The following is a 21,030-nucleotide window of genomic DNA, read 5'->3' as shown; positions in this document are numbered from 1 at the left end:
ACCTGTATTCCCAGGTACGCGGGAGGCTGAGGCAGGAGAATGCCATCAACCCGGGAGGCGGAGCTTGCAGCAAGCTGAGATCGCTCCACTGCACTCCAGCCTGGGCAACAGAGCGAGACTCTGTCTCAAAAAAAAAAAAAAAAGAGAGAGAAAAGAGGACCTAGGTGTTTGACAATCATAACATCTAAGAACACGAAGAAAATATTTAGGATCCTGATCTTCTCTTACTCAGTTCTTCACTGGTGGTCTAGGATAGAGCTACACAGATGGAAACAAAGCTACACATCTCCACACGAAATCCATTAAAACCAGTAATATACTTTAGTTACTCTTCAGTAGTAGGTTGAATAGTGTCCCACAAATATTCACATGCACTGGAACCTCAAAATATTTCCTTATTTGGAAATAGGGTCTTTGCAGATGTAATTAGTTAAGGATCTCAAGATGAGATCTTAACTTAGATGGGCCCTAAATCCAATGACTACTGTCTTCATAAGAAGAGGAGAGAACACAGAAAGAGTGTGAAGAAGGCAATGTAAAGATGGGGGTGAAGATTGGAATGATGAATCTACAAGACAGGGAACAACAAGGATTGTTCACCAGTAGTTAGGAGAAAGCAGAGAACAGTTTTTCCCTCAGAGCCTTTCTCCAGAAGGAACCCATCCTTGTTGACACCTTGATTTTGGACTTCTGGACTCATGAATGGTGAAAAAATAAACTTCTATTGTTTTAAGTCACCCAGTTTGTGGTCATTTGTTATGAAAGACATAGAAAACCAATATAACTTCTTATAATATCTTGTTATAACCACTGAGTTAATTTATTTCATTATCACAATAAATTAAACCATGAGACTCTATATAGAAGCACTCTGGGGGAAAATGCTATATAATTGTATGGTGGTACTCTAACATCATCACCATTCCTGTCATTGTTAAATCAACACATATGTATCTATAATACTAACCCTATCTTTAAAAAAAAAAAAAAAAGTGTATACTTCTCCAAAGACAGAGACATCCGAAGTCACCTAAAAACAAACAAACAAACAAACCTCTCAAATTAAACAAATGGGTTATATCAAAGTCTCTTCAGTCTGTTTCTCAAAGAAACTTTAAGATAGGAAGACCAGTGGCCTGAAAGTCAGCAGACCTTAGTTTTGGCTTTAATCACTAATTCATGATCAAGTTATTAACTTCTACGGGTGTCCAATTTCTTATCTATAAAGCAAAAAGTTGAACAGGAACTAGATAACCTCTAATGTCAAACCCTCGACTATCACATAGTATAGTTTCTTTTTTCCTTGTAAACAAGTAAAACTAAAACCCAAATTATTTAGGCTAGAGATACCCAAACTGGAGACAGTGTGTGAGTGGAAAATTAAAAACTTCATAACCAAAATAGGGAAGAAAAATCCTAAGTGAAAAGGCAAATGTTACAGCGACTAAACTAACCAATCCATTTGTGCTAGGATAAGTCTTATTTTTGGCGAGTAAGTGACATTAAAAAGGAAGAGGTGGAAAACATGATCAGTGACTGAAGCAAGCAAAATTGAGGTTTATAAGTGCTACTTAATCATGATTTTGCTGTATGAGTGTTAGACAACAAACACCAACTGAATACCCACTTTTCTACCACCGGATATTAGAAGTCTAGTATTTCAGATTTTCCATTTACAAGAAATTTTAAGCCTCATGAGAATTTTTTGAATCCATGAAATAAAGTACTCTGATAAGTTTAAGAAATATAAACTCTGGGTTGACAGCTGACCCATATATCAATAATCCTTAAATAAATACAAAAGACAGTGTTACTCCTTTATATACATGAACAAAGTGGAATTCAGAGAAATTAGGCAACTTATCCAAAGTTATACAGACTGTCAAGAACAAGGATTCAAATCTCTGCTTTCCAAAACCCAAAACCTGTGTTCTTGTTAACTATTAAGATACACTGCCTCATATGGTGGTTACCATCAGATGGTTGCGACAGAAGGTTTTTGATCTCAGCCCTATTTTACACAGGTGTTCAGCTGGTAAAACTTCATCAGGCTGATTTATATTCCATGTGATTTGCTGAATATATACTATTACTTCTTTAAAAATTAATATGTGTTTGTATATACATACTCCCTCCACGCTTTAGTCGGGGCTCTTAAAAAAAAAAAATCCAATTCAAACTAGCTTCAACAAAGGGGAATTCCTTAGAAGATAATGGCTGAACTACTCAAAGCTAATCTCAGGATAGAGAGAATCCAGAGACCAGAGTACCATGATGGCCTGTGGTTGTCTCTTTTTCCTATTCGTGACCTCTGGTGCTATCTCATTTCCTCCTTTCCACAACTTTCTCCAATACAGTAACATGTCTAGAGATAGCTCCTGACTTTCGTCCTTGTTAACTCCCCCATGAAAGAAGCAAGAGTCTTTTCTATCAACTCTAATTTTTGAAAAGTTTATAAAAGGACAGCTTAGGTCACTGCACATACCTGGACTGATCACTGTGGCCAAGGGGATGTAGAACCATCTCTGGCTTTGCCTTAACCATGTATCCACCAGTTTGGCTGGATCAAAAGAAGAGTATTCGTAGCAAAAACATGGTCCTTAGAGATATTCTTAAGTACTGAAAGACACTCTAATTTCTCATCTATTTTATTGCAAGTCATAAGATAGTTACTATTATTATTTTTAAGAGTGATATAGTCATCCCTCAGTATCTGTGGGGGATTAATGCCAGGACCACTTGCAGATATTAAAAATCCATGAGTCCTCAAGTCCTTTATATAAGATGGTGTAGTATTTGCATATAACATATGCATATCCTCTCATATACTTTACATCATCTCTAGATTATTTATAATACCTAATATGATATAACTCTTCTGTAAATAGTGGTTATACTGTATTGTTTAGGGAATAATGGCAAGAAAAAAAAAAGTCTGTACATGCTCAGTACACACGCAACCACTCATTTTTTAAAAATACTTTTAAGCCAGGTATGGTAGCTCACACGTGTAATCCCAGTACTTCGAGGCTAGAAGTTCAAGGCCAGCCTGGGAAATATAGCAAGACGCCATCTTTACAAAAAATTTAAAAATGAGTTGGGTGTGGTGGTGCATGCCTGTAGTCCCAGCTACTTGGGAGGCTGATGTGGGAGGATCATTTGAGCCCAGAAGTTCTAGGTTACAGTGAGATATGATCACACCACTGTACTCTAGCCTGGGAGACAGCAAGGCCCTGTCTCTAAAAATAAATAAATAAATAAATAAATAAATAAATAAATAAATAAATAAATATTTTTTTAAAATGTATTTTTGATCCACAGTTGCTTGAATCCACAGATGTGGAGCCCACAGACCTGGAGGGCTGACTGTACTTCACATTTATTGACAATTTATAAACCACTTAAACATTTATTTTTATTTTTTAGAGATGAGGGTCCTGTTATGCTGCCCAACCTGGACTCAAAATGTTGGACTCAATCAATGCCTCAGCTGTGTAAGTAGCTGGGACTATAGGTGTGCAACATCATACCTGGTAAAAAATTTTCAAGAAATCATATTTAGCTTATTGGAGCAAGATGGCCAAATACAAACCTCTAGCAATCATGTTCCCAGAAGGAACACCAAATTGAACAAACTACACAAAAAAGCACCTCCATAAGAACCAAAAATCAGGTGAGTAAACACAGTACGTTGTTTTAACCCTCATCAGGGAAAGATACACTGAAAAGGGTAGGAAAGACCGTCTTGAATTGTCAACACCACCCCTCCCACATTCCTAGTAGCAGCCGTGTGGCGTAGATAGAGTATATCAACGTGCTTGGGGGACAGAAAGTGTAGTGATTATGAGACTTTGCATTGGAACTCGGTGCTGCCCTGTCACAGTGGAAAGCAATATGGGGCAAAATTCAGCTGGTGCCCATGGAGGCAGCATTTAGACCAGTCCTAGGCAGAGGGGTATTATCCCGCCCAGCAGTCAGAAACTGCGTTCCGGCTAGCTCTACTACTACAGGCTAACGCCTTCTGGGGTCCTAAATAAACTTGAAAGGCAATCTAGGCCACAAGGACTGGAATTCTTAGGCAAGTCCTGGTACTGTGCTGGGCTCAGAGCCAGTGGACTTGGTGTGCATGCAACCCGATGAGATAGCAGCTGGGGTAGCCAAGAGAATGCTTGCACCACTCCTCCCCCAACCCCAGGCAGCGCAGCTCACTGCTCTAGGAGAGACTCCTTCCCTCCATTTGGGGAGAGGAGAGTGAAGAGTAAGGAGGACTAAGAAGACTTTGTCTTGGAACTTGGATAGCAGGTAAGCCACAACAGAATAGGGCACTGGGCAGAGTACTGAAGTGCCCATTCCAGGCTGCAGCTCCCAGACAACCCTTCTAGACACCCTGGGACAGAAGGGAACCCACTGCCTTGAAGGGAAAGACACAGTCCTGGCATGATTCATCACCTGCTGACTAAAGCGCCCTTGGGTCTTGAATACATGTAAGTGGTACCCAGGCAGTACTCACTGCAGGCCTTGGGTGAGACCCAGGGTCCTGCTGGCTTTGGGTGTGACCCAGCACATTCTCAGCTGTGATGGCTACAAGGAGTAATTCCTTCTGCTTAAGGAAGAGAAAGGGAAGAGTAAGGGGGACTTTGTCTTGCAGCCTGGGCACCAGCTCGGCCACAGTAGGGTAGAACACCAGGCAGACTCCTGGGTTCCCTGATTCCAGGCCTTGGGTCCTGGTCAGCATTTCTGGACCCAGGATGGGCCAGAGCAAAGCCTGCTACCCTGAACGGAGAAAACAGGCCTGGCAGCACTCACCAAACACTGAATGAAGAGCCCTTGGTCCTTGAGTGAACACTGGCAGTAGCCAAGTAGTACTTGCTGTGGGCTTGAGGTGGTGGTGGCCACAGGGAGAAACTTCTACATGAGCAAAGGAGAAGGAAGAGTGCAAAGAACTTTGTCTTGTGGCTTGGGTGCCAACGCAACTGCAGCAGAATAAAGCATGAAGTAGATTTCTAAGATTCCTGACTCCAGGCTCTGGCTCCTGGATGGCATTTCTGTACCTACCCTGGGCTGGGGTTGGGGGTGCGGGGAGTGGGGCAGGGGAGCTTGATGCTCTGGAGAGAAGGATGCAAGCCTAGCTGGATTTACTACCTGCTGACTGAAGAGCTCTGGGGCCTTGAGTGAATGTTAGTGATAGCCCAGGGAGTGGTCGCTGTAGGCCTTGGGCGAGACCCAGTGCCATACTGGCTTCGGGTCTAACCTGCACAGTCCTAGTAGTGGTAGCCAAAGGAGTGCATGCATTACCCTTCCCCCAGCTCCAGGCAGCTCAGCAGACAGAGACTCCATTTGTTTGGTGAAAGGTAAGGGAAAGGAAGAGACTCTCCCTGATAATCCAGGGAGTTTTCCCACTTCTTACTCAAGACAACCAAAGCAGTACCTGCACAAGTCTGCAAGAGTCACTGCATTACCAAGCTTGGGTTGCCCCCTAATGCAGATACGGCCGCAGTGACCGAAGATTTAGATCACAAAACTAAATTCCCTTTGAATACTTGGAAATCTTTCCCAAGAATGATAGGTACAAACAAACCCAGACTGCAAAGAATACAATAAATACCTAACTCTTCAATGTCCATACATCAATGAACACCCACAAACATCAAGATGATACAGGAAAACATGACCTCACCAAATGAACTAAATAAGGCACCAGTGACCAATTCCAGAGTGACAAAGCTATGTGACTGTTAAGACAGATAATTCAAAATAGCTATTTTGAGGAAGCTCAATGAAATTCAAGATAAAAAGGAGAAGGAATTTGGAATCCTATTAGAAAAATTTTACTGTAAGATTAAAATAATTTTAAAATGTAAATAAAATTCTGGGGCTTCAGGATATACTGGCTGACTTTAAAAAAAAAGAGAGAGAGAGAGAAAAAAAAATCTAGAGCTGAGTGGCCAGGCCCGGTGGCTCATACCTGTAATCCTAACACTTTGGGAGGCCAAGGTGGGTGAACTGCTTGAGCTCAGAAGTTCAAGACCAGCCGGGCAACACGTTGAAACCCTGTCTCTATTAAAATACAAAAAATTAGCAGGGTGTGGTGGTGCATGCCTGTAGTCCCAGCTACTCAGGAGGCTGAGGCATGAGAATTGCTTGAACCCAGGAGGCAGAGGTTCCAGTGAGCTGAGATCACACCACTGCACTCCAGCCTGGGCAACAGAGCAAGACTCTGTCTCAAAAAAAAAAAAAAAAAAAAAAAATCCAGAGCTGAAAAATTCAACTGCCATACTGAAGAATACATTAAAGTCTGTCAACAGCAGAACTGATCAAGCAGAAAAAAAGAATTAGTGAGCACGCTATTTGAAAATACAGTCAGAAGAGACAAAAGAAAAAAGAATAAAAAAGAATGAATCATGCCTACAAGATCTAGAAAATACCCTCAAAAAGGCAAATCTAAGAGTCACTTACTTTTTTTTTTTTTTTTTCTGAGACGGAGTCTCGCTCTGTCGCCCAGGCTGGAGTGCAGTGGCCAGATCTCAGCTCACTGCAAGCTCCGCCTCTTGGGTTTACGCCATTCTCCTGCCTCAGCCTCCTGAGTAGCTGGACTACAGGCGCCCGCCACCTCGCCCGGCTAGTTTTTTTGTCTTTTTTAGTAGAGACGGGGTTTCACCGTGTTAGCCAGGATGGTCTCGATCTCCTGACCTCGTGATCCGCCTGTCTCGGCCTCCCAAAGCGCTAGGATTACAGGCTTGAGCCACCGCGCCTGGCCGAGTTACTTAATTTTAAATGGAGGCAGAGAGAGAGATATTGGGGTAAAAAGTTTATCCAAAGAGATAATAACAAACTTAAAGAAAGATATCAATATTCAAGTATAAGAAGGTCATAGAACACCAAGCAGATTTAACCCAAAGACTACCTCAAGGCATTTAATAATCAAACTCCTGAAGGTCAAGAATAAAGAAATGAGCCTAAAATTAGCAAAAGAAAAGAAACAAATAACATGCAATGGAGCTGTAATCCATCTGGCAGCAAACCTATCAGTTGAAACCTTACAGGCCAGGAGAGAGTGGCAGGACATATTTAAAGTGCTGACGGAAAAAAACTTTTACCCTCTAATAGTATATCCAGGAAAAATATCCTTCAAACATAAAGGAGAAATACTTTCCTAGACAAACAAAAGGTGAGAGATTTCATCAACACCAGATCTGCCCTTCAGGAAATGCTAAAGGGAGTTCTTCAATCTGAAAGGAGGTTAAAAAGCAATAAGAAATCATTGGAAGGTACAAAACACACTGGTAATAGCTAAGTACACAGACAAACACAGAATATTGTAACACTATAGTTGTGATATATAAACCACTCATATATTGAGTAAAAAGACTAAAAGATGAACCTATTAAAAATAATAACTATAACAACTGTTCAAGATAAAGACAGTATAAAAAGATATTAATAGAAACAACACAAAATTAAAAAGCAAGGGGCATAAAGTGAAAGTATAAAGTTTTTATTAGTTTTCTCTTTGCTTGTTAGTTTTTGCAATCAGTATTAAGTTGTCATCAGTTTAAAATAATGGGTTATGAGATGTTACTCACAAGGCTCATGGTAACCTCAAATCAAAAAACCTACAACAGATACACAAAAAATAAAAAGCAAGAAATCTAATTTTTCTATTTTTAGTAGAGATGGGTTTCACCATGTTGGCCAGGCTGGTCTTGAACTCCTCAAGTGATCTGCCCACCTCAGCCTCCCAAAGTGTTGGGAATACAGGCGGGAGCCACTGTGCTCATCCAAAAATAAACTTTAAAAAATTAACCAGGTTGGTGGCACATGCCTGTGGTCCCAGCTACTCAAGAGGCTGAGGCAGGAGGATTGCTTGAGCCCAGGAATTCAAGGTTGCAGTGAGTTATGAGTGTGCCACTGCACTGCAGCCTGGGCAACAGAGCAAGGCTGTCTCACAAAAAAAGAAAAAAAAACCTTTAGAAACTACACAAACACATGGAAATTAAAATTAAACAATATGCTCCAGAATTACCAGTGAGTCAATAAAGAAATGAAGAAAATTTTAAAAATTATTAAAACAAATAAAATAGAAATACAACATACTAAAACTTATGAGACACAGTGAAAGCAGTACTAAGAGGAAAGTTTAATCCTCTTTAATCCAATCAGCCCCTATATCAAAAAAGTAGAAAAACTCAAACAACCTAACAGTGCATCTTAAATAACTAGAAAATAAGAGCAAATCAAACCCAGAATCAGTAGAATAAATAATAAAGATCAGAGCAGTAATCCCAGCACTTTGGGAAGCCAAGGCAGTCGGATCACTTGAGCTCAGGAGTTCAAGACCAGCCTGAGTAACACAGTGAGACCCGTCTCCAAATGAAAGAAACTAAAAAATAAAAAAGCAGAAATAAATGAAATTGAAACAAAAAAATACAAAAGATCAATGAAATAAGTTTGTTTTATGAAAAAATAATCAACAAACCTTTAGCCACACTAAGAAAAAAAGAAAGAAGACACAAACATAATTAGAGATGAAAAGGGACATATTACAATGAACTCTACAGAAATTCAAAGGGTCATTAGAGACTACTATGAGCAACTATATGATAATAAATTGGAAAATCTAGAAGAAATGGACAAATTCCTAAACACAGACAACCTACCAAAATTGTACCATGAAGAAATCCAAAATCTGAAAACAGACCAATAAGTAATGAGATCAAAGCTGTAATAAAAAGTCTCCCAGCAAAGAAAAGCCCAGGACCCTATGGCTTCACTGCTATACTTTACCAAACATTTAAGGAACTAATACCAATCCTTCTCAAACTGTTCTGAAAAGGAGAGAAAGAGGGAATACTTCCAAACTCATTTTGTGAGGCCAGTATTACTGATACCCAAACCAGACAAAGACATATCAAAAAAAGAAAACTATAGGTCAGTATCCCTGATAACCACAAAAATCCTCAACACAATACTAGCAAACCGAATATAACAACACATTAAAAAGATCATTCATCATGACCAAGTGGGATTTATCCATGGATGCATGATGGTTCAACATATGTAAATCAATCAATGTGATACATCATATCAACAAAATGAAGGACAAAACCAATCAACATCCCTTCATAATAAAAACACTAAAAAAACTGGGTATAGAAGGAACATACCTCAACACAATAAAAGCCATATATGATGGATGCATTGCTGGTATCAAACTGATTAGGGTAAAGCTGAAAGACTTTCCTCTAAGATCTGAAACACAACAAGGATGCCCATTTTGCTTTTTTCCCCCCAGTGCCCCCACATTCTGGGAAGAAAACAGATCACATTTTTTTTCTTTTTTGTTTTGTTTTGTTTTGTTTTGTTTTGTTTTGAGACAGGGTCTCACTCTGTGAACTAGGCTGGAGTGAGTGCAGTGGCACAATCATGGCTCACTGCAGCCTCAACCTTCTGGGCTCAAGTGATTCTCCTGCCTCTACCTCCTGGAACTACAAGTGTATGCTACCATGCCTGGCTTATTTTTTTTCTATTTTTTTAGAGACGAGGTCCCACTATGTTGCCTGGCTGCTCTAGAACTCCTAGGTTCAAGAGATCTTCCTGCCTTAGCTAAGATTACCGGTGTGAACCATCGAGCCTGGCCTTTTTATTTTTTATTTTTTTTGAGACAATGTCTTGCTTTGTCTTTCAGGCTAGAGTGCAGTGGCACAAACATGGCTCACTGCAGGCTCACTTCTAGGGCTCAAGTGATCCTGCCACCTCAGCTTCCCAAGTAGCTGGAAATAAAGGGGCATGCCACCACACCTGGCTGCTTTTTTTTTCTTCTTTTTTTTAATTTTGTAGAAACAGGGTCAAGTCATGTTCCCCAGGCTGATACTGAACTCCTGGCTTCAAGCAATTCTCCCACCTCAGCCTCCTAAAGTTCTGGGATTAGAGGCATGATCCACAACGCCCAGCCACTGCCCACTTTGACTAATGTTATTCAACATGGCAATGGAAGTCCTAGTTAGGGCAATCAGACAAGAGAAGGAAATACAAGGCATCCAAATTGGAAAGCAAGAAGTCCAATTATCTTTGTTTGCAGATGATATGATCTTTTATTTGGAAAAACCTAAAGACTGCACCAAAAATCTATCAGAACTGATGAACAAATTCAGTAAAGTTGCAGAATGTGATCAACATAAAAAAATCAGTAGCATTTCTATATACCAACAGTGAACAATCTGAAAAAGAAACCAAGAAAGTAATTCCATTTACAATAGCTACAGATAAAATAAGATACCTAGGAATAAACTTAATCATGCAAATGAAATGTCTCCACAATGAAAACTACGAAACACTGATGCAAAGAATTAATATTGTTAAAATGTGCATACTACCCAAAGCAATCTACAGATTCAATGTAAGCACTATCAAAACACCAATGACATTCTTCAGAGAAATAGAAAAAATAATCCTAGAATTTTATTTGGAACCACAAAAGACCAAGAATAGCCAGACATTCTGAGTGAAAAGAACAAAACTGGAGGAATCACATTGCATAACTTCAAATTATACTACAGAGCTATTGTAACAAAACCAGCAAGGTGGCCGGGCGCAGTGACTCACGCCTGCAATCCTAGCACCTTGGGAGGCCGAGGTGAGTGATCACTTGAGGTCAGTTCGAGACTAGCCTGGCCAACTGATGAAACCCCGTCTCTACTAAAAAAAAAACAAAAAAAAATACACACACACACACACACATACACACACACATACACACACACACACAAATTAGCCAGGCATGATGGCTCATGCCTGTAATCCCAGCTACTCCAGAGGTTGAGGCAGGAGAATCACTTGAACCCAGGAGGCAGAAGTTGCAGTAAGCCCAGATCGCGCCACTACATTCTAGCCTGGGTGAGACAGAGGGAGACTCCATCTCCAAAAAAAACAAAAACAAAACAAAAAAACCCCAGCATGGTACTGGCATAAAAAAAGACATGTAGATCAGTGGAACACAATAGAAGCCCAGAAACAAATCCACGTAACTACAGTGAACTCATTTTCAATAAAGGTACCAAGAACATCACAATGGACGTTCTCTTCAATAAATGGTAAAATGACACTGGGAAAACTGGATATCCATATGCAGAAGAAGGAAACTAGACACCTATCTCTCATCATATACACAAATCAAATCAAAATTGATTAAATATTTAAATCTAAGACCTTAAACTATGAAACTACCAGAAGAAAATATTGGGGAAACTCTCCAAGATATTGGACTGGCCAAAGGTTTCTTGAGTAATACTACCAAAGCACAGGCAACCAAAGTAAAAATGGAGAGATGCGATCACACCAAGTTAAAAAGCTTCTGCAGAGCAAAGGAAAATATCAACAAAGAGACAACCTACAGAATGATAGAAGATATATGCAAACTACCCATCTGACAGTGAATTAATAACCAGAATATACAAGGAACTCAAACAACTCTATAGGAAAAAAAATCTAATAATCCATTTTAAAAATGGGCAAAAGGTCTGAATAGACATTTCTCAAAAGAAGACACACAAATGGCAAACAAGTATACGAAAAGGTGATTCACATCATGGATCATCAGAGAAACGCAAATCAAAACTACAATGAGATATCATCTTAACTCAGTCAAAATGGCTTTTCTCCAGAAGACTGGCAATAACAAATGCTGGCAAGGATGTGGAGAAAAGGGAATCCCTGTACACTGTTGGTAGGAATGCAAATTAGTACAGCCACTATGGAGAACAGTATGGAGGTTCCTTGAAAAACTAAAAATAGAACTACCATATGATCCAGCAAGCCCACTCCTAGATATATACCCCAAAAAAGGAAATTAGTATATTGAAGAGGTATCTGCACTCCCATGTTTACTGCAGCAGTATTCACGATAACCAAGATTTGGAATCAACCTAAGTGTCCATCAATGAATGAATGGATAAAGAAAATTTGGTACATATACACAATGAATAGTATTCTGTCATGAGAAAGAATGAGATCCTGACACTTGCAACAACATGAATGGAACTGGAGGACATTATGTTAAGTGAAATAAGCCACGCACAGAGAGACATACTTCACAGGTTCTCACTCATTTGTGGGAGCTAAAAATTAAAAGAACTGAACTCATGAAAATGGAGAGTAGAATGATCATTACCAGAGGCTGGAAAGGGTAGTAGGGATGGGAAACAGAGATGGTTAATGGGTACAAAACCACAGTTAGATAGAATGAGTAAGATCTAGTACTTGATAGCACAACAGGGAGACTACAGTCAACAATAATTTACTGTACAATTTAAAATAACTAAAAGAGTATAATCAGAACATTTGGAACACAAAGAAACGATAAACGCTTGAGGTAACGGATACTCCATTTACACTGATGTGATTATATGTTTGTATCAAAATATCTCATGTACCCCATAAATATATAAACCTACTATGTACCCATAAACATAAAAATAGATTTAAAAATTATATTTAAAGTTGACTTATCCTGTCACAACCTGTGTGATTCATCCAAGGGAAGCATTACTATCTGCAGCTTAAAAAAGAAAAAACTGAGGCTCATAAAAATTAAATAACATGTTCAATATTATAAGCTGGTAAATATTACAAAATCAAATAGAGGTCTCAATGCTATACACAGTGCTCTTTCAACCTTATTATACTATAAAGCATGGTAGTTTAAAATTACATTCAAGAAAAGGACACAAAAGTGAAAATGTAGTAAGCGCCTTTGTCTATGGCTCAGTACTTCTTTTTGGTAGATCTTAATTTTCTCTCTACTACTATAACCAGCTAAGGCAAAAGGAATGTATAGAAAACCATACCCCCTCAGAAGGCACTTCTGTGTATCACTTAGGATGCTTTCAGAAGCAAGAAACTAAAAAACCCAACTTCAAATGACTGAAAAAAATACAGGGATTTATTGTCTCATATAGTAAGAAATCCCAAATTAGGTCATTTTCAGAACTGATTAATTTTACAGTTCATAAAGTCCTAAAAAGCTCAAGTTTTCTTTCCATCTTTCATTTCTGACATCCTCAGCCCATTAGAAAGCTCCTTTCATGGGAACTAAGTCACTATAAAAGCTTCAGGCTTGCAGGCTCACGCCTGCAATATCAACAATTTGCGAGGCTGAGGCAAGAGGATCACCTGAAGCCAGGAGTTCAAGACCAACTTGGGCAACAGAGCAAGACCCCACCTCTACAAAAAAGCAAAAAAGGAAGAAAACTACCCGGGCATGATAGTGCAAGCCTGCAGTCCCAGCTACTCGGAAGGCTGAGCAGGAGGAATGCTTAAGCCCAGGAGTCAAAGACTGCAGTGAGCCATGACTGTGTCACTGCACAATAGCTTGAGTGACAGAGCAAGACAGGCAAGAAGAGAAGAGAAGAGAAGAGAAGAGAAGAGAAGAGAAGAGAAGAGAAGAGAAGAGAAGAGAAGAGAAGAGAAGAGAAGAGAAAACTAATTTCAGGCAACGTGCCTCACCCACCAATGTCCCAAGACAGGAAGGCAACCCTCTATTTCATATCATTATACTGTATTATTTAATATATGTAAAGCATTGAAAAAGTGGCACATAATAAGCATCACATAAAGTTTGCTATTATTATTATTGGTTGTTTTTAGGATGTGAGAGACTTTTCCCAGAAGGCTTCATTTCTCATTAGCCAGAATTGGAATACATGTCCCATTCTATGCCAATCAGTGGCAAAGGAAACAGAATGCCATGATCGGATTAGACTTACCAGGATTCACCCGCTCTGAGACTTTGGATACACATTCTTTGGCTATAAAGCCTGTGGAGAGGAATGAATTCCTTAACAAAGTAGAGGCTCTTCCACTAGGAAAAAAGGTCAGGAATAATTTTGGGTAGGAAACCCCTATATGGCAGTCTTCCACACATCCTTTCTTCTCAAGGAGCTAAAAGAGAAGGAGTCTGGAGGGACCTTGGGGCTTTTTCTCACAACATGGAGAAAGGAATAAGCCAACTCTAGAAAAGCAATAAGAAAAAAGAGGCAGACGGACACATCTGATGGTGCTCTCGTCTTGGGATTAAGTCAACCCTGAGAAAAGCTTCACCACTAAGCACGGTTTAGCTTGAAAGCCAATAAATTTCCCTCTTTAAGATAGTTTGAGTTAAATTTGTCTTACTTGTAAAAGAATCCGGGAGACTGATGGAGGAAGGATAATATTAAATGACTGCACACAGTTTTGGAGTTGAAAGCTGAGACTTAATACTTTTGAACCATCTGTGCAACCTTAGGCAAGTTAGTACTCTGAAATGCCCTACACATACTTAAGTACACACACACACACACACACACGTGCACATGCCCACACGCACATTAACATGGCTGAACTTTACCAAAAAGGTGTTCCCTGCTATTTACAATTGATAGCAGTTACCAGTCAAGTTCATATTACTCAGGCTAGTTTCTCATTTGAATTACTAAATGAATCCCAATGCTGGCTCATATTTAAAGGTTGTTAAACATATTCATTAGTTTTCTCATTGCCAATAGACTCCTTAAGGACAATGACCAAGATCTGTATCATACAGTTCTTCCTCAGCCCTATAAGCTAAATTCACTATTTTACTATCACTATACAATATTGCTAGTGCTTTTTTTTTCCCCCTTTTAAATTTGGGGAGTTTTTCTAAGCCACTTTTCTCCTATATATTTATCTAGTGACAATAGAACCTCATTCTCTCATAATTTTATCTGCACAGTCACAGTGGAATCTTACAGGTCATTATATTGTTTAAAGGAATACGCAGGGTGTCAATTATCTTTGAATACATGTAACTTCAGGTCCCTATTTCAAATAACTTCCAAAAGATAAGTACACTCCATTCCCTATCCTTGGAAATGAGAAACTAGAAATATGAAAGCGGAGTATTTTGCTACAAAACACATTCAGTAGCTCATTATTAACTAAAAACTATTCTGGTTTCTCCCCTGCTGTCATTCTTGTTGCATTAACAGTTCCTCCAAGTTAATAACTGAAAATTACTTTGAACCAATAGGAACTTTAAAATTATTCATAACTATGAAGGCTACAACAGCATAAAACGAAGTTTAAAATTGGATATTAAAGGACTTTTAAAATCTCAAAGCAAACCATGCATAGAATAATTTATTTAGGCCGGGTGCAATGGCTCATGCCTATAATTTATGCCAGCACTTTGGGAGGCTGAGGTGGGCAGATCGCTTGAGGTCAAGAGTTCAAGACCAGCCTGGCCAACATAGCAAAACCTCATCACTACTAAAAATACAAAAATTAGCTGGCTGTAGTAGCATGCGCCTGTAATCCTAGCTGCTCGGGAGGCTGAGGCAGGAGAATTGCTTGAACCCAGGAGGCAGAGTTTGCTGTGAGCCAAGATAGCACCACTGACTCCAGCCAGGGCGACAGAGTGAAGCTCTGTCTCAACAAAAAACAAAACAAAACAAAAGAATAATTTATTTAAAAATACTTGATAATTAAGTAGAATTTCTGTACACATTTATAATAATTTAAAAGTTTGTTTTCATTTTCTCCTGGAAATTTCACATCTGATATTATAGCTCATGTTCAAAAGAGTTTACAAATCAAGTGATGGCTTTTTGCCATTCAATATTCAAATATAAATATAAAAATGTCACAATTTTCTAGTGGAGAAAGGTGTCTCTAAAGTGAGTTATGGCTGGGCATGGTGGCTCAGGCCTGTAATCCCAGCACTTTGGGAGTCCAAGGCAGGAGGATCGCTTGAGGCCAGAAGTTTGAGACCAGCCTGGGAAACATGGTGAAATCCCATCTCCACAAAAAAATACAAAAATTAGGTGGGTGTGATAGCATGTGCCTATAGTTCCAGCTAGTTGGGGGGCTGAGGCGGGAGGATCGTTTGAGCCCAGGAGGTCGAGGCTGCAGTCTGCCGTGTTCACACCACTGCACTTCAGCCTGGGTGACAAAGTGAGACCCTCCCTCAAAAATAAAAAGAAGTGAGTTACTACCAAACAAATATTCAAGAAAATGAAGATAAATGTTTTTGGTTTTTATTTAAAAGGATACTACTCAGTAAAAGCTGGATACTATTGAATGACAGTCACAAAATCAAAGAGCATTACAATATTAAAACTTTTAAAAATCATGTAATCCAGGGCTTCTTAACCTGGGTTTTAAGACAGATGTGATATTTTCTGTATATGTACATTATATACATTTTTCTCAAAATATGAGCCTTAGCTTTCAACACAATTTCAAAGGGGTCGGTGATTGAAAACAGGCTGAGAACCATTAGCTAGTCAATGTAGAAAAGTGGAAATTGAGGCTCAGAGAAATAAAGTTATTTGCCTGTGGTTAATAAGTACAACTGCAGTTCTCCTGCCTTCATTTCACTGATGCATAAACGCCTCTAAAAATTTTTTTTAATAAGCATATATTTAAGAGACAAACAGATCTGTATGACCTAAGCCAGTGAGGGGAACCCTCAGGCTAATGATAAAAGAAAATATTAAGATGGCAGCTGGGAGACATGACTTAAGAACAATCTATTCAGTATGGACTAGATAAACAGAGAGTTCTAGGAGGGTCAGTTCCAAGAAAGGAAAAAAGGAAGAGATAATACTTGAATATGACTGACTGCAACAAAAGAAGTGTTACAATTTCATCAGAGACTTAGTAAAAGAATTTGGAAAACCAAGCAAAGGGAAAGAAAAGTTACACAGATTGGAAATATTACAACATAACACATCTTTAAACGATACATACACAAACATAATGATGTAAGCACCAAATACTGATTTAACCAAAATTTGGAGTCACTGGGACGATAGAGGGAGGAAACTTAGGGGAAGCTTATAAAAAAGCTAAATCCTAATCATATAGTCAGAAGTCAACAAGTAACATCTACAATAAATTGACCAAGAAAAAACAAGGCAGGCATGTTTCAAAACATGAAATATCATTTTTAAAAATGGTGTTATTCAACAAAGGCTGTCTTAGAGCATAGGTCAGCAAACCAAGGCCTATAGGCCAAATCTAGACCCTTGCCTGTCTTTGTAAACTAAGTTTTACTGGAATACAGCCACGCTCATTAATTTTACATATTGTCTATAGCTGCTTTTGTGCTACAATGGCAACACAAGGTTGAGTGGTTGCAGCAGAGACCTATGACTCAAAACCTAAATTATTTACTATCTGTTCCTTTAAAGAAAAAGTCAGTTAATCCAATCCTAGTTTAAAACGTTGTATGACATTTTGTATCTCTGACTCCTACCCATAAATGCCAGTATTCCATCAAAAGTCATTAGGATGAGGAGTGGGACTCCTCATCTTTGAAACTTTGGTTTAAAATGATTGCCTCTGGGGGAGCAAAACTCAAAGACTAGGTAAGGATAGGGATGGATAGTATTGCAGGCTGCTTTTTTTTTTTTTTTTTTTTTTGCAATAATCCTTGAAACACTAATCTTTCAACATATTCACATGTATTTCTTCAATAAAATTAAATTTAAAAGCAAAAGGAAAAAATAGAGCAAATCAAATCTAGTTAATGGTTCTGGCAACTCCCTAATTTATGTGATGAGCCTGGGCAACATGGCAAAACCCCATCTCTACTAAAAATACAAGATCTAGCTGGGCATAGTGGCACATGCCTATAGTCCCAGCTACTTCGGAGGCTGAGGTGGGAAGTTCACTTGAACCCAGGAGGTCAAGGATGCAGTGAGCCGTGATTGTGCCACAGCACTCCAGACTGGGTTAACAGAGTGACCCTGTCTTAAAAATAAATAAATATATATATAATAGAATATGTGATTACATTTGCTAGTATATTTTATGACATTTCTTATAGTTGCTCTGGAGAATATTTTGGTTGCATGTATCCAAAGCTGCCAGGTAAATGACCCTTGGATAAGAGGGTCATTTCAGTTACAGGGCTAACTTCAGTTACAGGGCTAACTGAATCTGAGTATAATATTTCACACCCTCTGATCCCAAGAAAGGTCAGTCAACCAGGTATGTTCTATAAATGATCTTCAGTAAACTCTAAAGTGTTTAATGTAAAAAGCCAAACAGAGAAAAAGTTTATTAGGTAGAAATTAGAAAAGAGAAAAAGTTTCAAAGATATAGACAGGAAAATGTTTAAGGTTTTTTTTGTTTTGTTTTCCTTAATTTACAATTTTATTTAGCTCTTTAGTTAAGCAGACTGATTTTTAACTTGACTGGAAGTTTAAAACTTTAAAAGAAGGCACTAACAAACACAGAAGACAACTAATAGTATATTGATATCAATACTTCCAATAAAGTACCTTATATGAAAAATGTAATTATATACCTGTGTCATGTTCTACCCAGAAAACAAATAACACATCTAAAAACAGACCATAATCCCATGCCAGCTACTAAGGGAGGTTTAGGTAGGAGGATCACATGAGCCCAAGAGGTTGAGGCTGCAGTGAGCCATGAGTGTGCAATTGCACTCAAGCCTGGGCGACAGAGTGAGACCCTGTCTCAAAAAATATTTTTAAAAAGGCCATATTCTTAGGTTTGTCTAACTTTTAAAATTACTTTTAAAATTAGTAATTTTAAAATAACTTATTTTCAAATGAACAAAATTTTAAAATCATCTGTTTGGCTGGGCGCAGTGGCTCATGCCTGTAATCCTAGCACTTTGAGAGGCTAAGTGAGGTGGGCAGATCACCTGAGGTCAGGAGTTCAAGATCAGCCTGACCAACATGGCGAAACCTGTTTCTACTAAAGATACAAAATTAGCCAGGCATGGTAGCACATGTCTGTAATCCTAGCTACTTGGGAGGCTGAGGCAAGAGATCGTTTGAACCCAGGAGGCAGAGGTTGCAGTGAGCTGAGATCACGCCACTGTACTCCAGCCTGGGTAACAGAGAGAAAGAGAGACTCCATCTCAAAAAAAAAAAAAAAGTGTGTTTTTTCTACCATATAAGAAAAGCTTTAAATGTATCATTATATTTTGTTAATAGACACCTGAAGAATAAGGTATCAAAATGTTTTAAAATGTGAAAACAAATATAATTCACTATGTACACAAAAGATCTAAGGTATTACATGAAACAACGTAAATTTTAAAGAATATAAACAACACTCATCAGGAGTAAACAGTTTACTGTATTGTCAAAAATGCCTATATTCTTTTGGACTTTATAAAGAAAAACATTACATTGGTAAAGCTTATTTTGAAATACATAAGATGATACAGCTATTTAAAGTAGGTATGACAATCCTAAAACATCAAAATAAACACTTCAGTATTTCAGTTTGTAAAATAGAGTCCCCAAAACTTTATTTTACTGAAGAATTCAGCTACTGAATTGTAACTCACAAGAAACATATTAAAAACTGTTGATATATAATATATAATTGTTGTTATATAATAGCTCTGCTAATCTTTCTCTTAAGAAATTAAAGAAAAATATTAATGCTTGTATAAAATGCTCATTTTATCCACTCCTGGAGATATGCATTATATTATAATTAATCTAGCCACTTTGCTATTGTAGAGTAAAAAGTAGAGAAAAAATATTTTTTAGCATCATCTTTCCAATTTATTTAGAAGTAAAATAAGTACAAGGAAAATAAAAATAATCTTCCTTTTCCACTCAAAATCCTAACATCTACAGCATGAAATAAACATATATTTTTGAAATTAAAACATTTAGAAAGCTAAAAGTTTTGACTATCAACTTACCTTCTTTTGATACCAGACTATAGCATCTGTGACTTTGGACGCCATTTATTCCACTGAAATCACACATTGGTCATTTTAGGCTGTGCAAGAGAGAAAAACATACAAATGACTTTATTTCCACCTTCCAAAAGGAGACTGAACAGCATGTAGACATAGCACTCTGGTTACTTGCAGAGCAAGGGGTGTATGACGAGACTTATATTACACCCTTCCTCATTACTATTTTAGCAACAGGTTCTCTTAAGTAAACAAAAATCAGTTGCCACAATAAAAGAAAGTTCTATTTACGTGAATAAATAACACTTGTTTTCTTACAAAATAGGTTGAATTGTTTCTTTTAAAAAATATTTTAAATAAATTTCAGAATTTCCTAGGTTATACCAGAAATTGTACATCTACAAATCCACATACAAGAAACCAATTAATTCAATCAGTAATGTAGTTTTTTTCTAAAAACCAGTGTCAGTTACCGTTGCTAAAGGATGGCTTAATAGAGATGACAGAATTTATAATGACATTTAATTTTCCCTGACACTCAGTAAACAAAAAACTGAATTAAAATAACCCAAGAAGCCAAAAAGTATTTATGTTAAATACTAAGCCAATATTAGAGTTAATATACGGGAATAATTAACACTAAAGAATTCCTAGGCCGGGCGCGGTGGCTCAAGCCTGTAATCCCAGCACTTTGGGAGGCCGAGACGGGCGGATCACGAGGTCAGGAGATCGAGACCATCCTGGCTAATACGGTGAAACCCCGTCTCTACTAAAAATACAAAAAACTAGCCGGGCGACGAGGCGGGCGTCTGTAGTCCCAGCTACTCGGGAGGCTGAGACAGGAGAATGGCGTGAACCCGGGAGGCGGAGCTTGCAGTGAGCTGAGATCCGGCCACTGCACTCCAGCCTGGGCGGCAGAGCAAGACTCCGTCTCAGGAAAAAAAAAAAAAAGAATTCCTAGATATCACAGTTTGCTAACTGTCATTTAAGTAATTATGACAATTAATCCTCAAAGATCAAAATAAACACTTTAATATTTCAGTTTATAAAATACAGTCCCTAAGTTTATTTTATTGAAAAAATTAAGCTACTGAATTGTAACTTACAAGAAACACATTAAAACAGTTGATATGTTATATAACTGCAAATCTCTTTTAAAAATAATTAAACTAAGACAAATACCAGAAACCATTTCATAGGCATCTTTTCTGTATTTGTCTAAAACAGGATTGGCACTAAACTTAATTATTCCATAACCCTAGATGTTATTTGAGACTGATTCCCATCAACTCCAGAATACTATTTCAGTCATAAGATGA

The 21,030-nt window shown here is 38.2% G+C and overlaps 1 protein-coding gene across 8 annotated transcripts in view; it reads right to left on the bottom strand.

Annotated features, from left to right (window-relative positions):
- PHTF2 (putative homeodomain transcription factor 2) overlaps positions 1-21,030 on the bottom strand; it is a 159,582-nt gene that overhangs the window by 100,526 nt on the left and 38,026 nt on the right. For all 8 annotated transcript variants that reach the window (XM_010386295.2, XM_030932727.1, XM_010386299.2 and 5 more), the window contains exon 2: positions 19,715-19,794. In XM_010386295.2, the coding sequence (XP_010384597.1) occupies positions 19,715-19,759 (45 nt within the window). In that variant the 5' untranslated portion in view covers positions 19,760-19,794. The remainder of the gene's footprint in view (positions 1-19,714; positions 19,795-21,030) is intronic.

The sequence above is a fragment of the Rhinopithecus roxellana genome, chromosome 6 (assembly GCF_007565055.1).
Source record: "Rhinopithecus roxellana isolate Shanxi Qingling chromosome 6, ASM756505v1, whole genome shotgun sequence".
NCBI lineage: Eukaryota > Metazoa > Chordata > Mammalia > Primates > Cercopithecidae > Rhinopithecus > Rhinopithecus roxellana.
The sequence above is the reverse complement of the archived record's forward strand: the minus strand, read 5'-3'. Positions and strand labels throughout refer to the sequence as shown.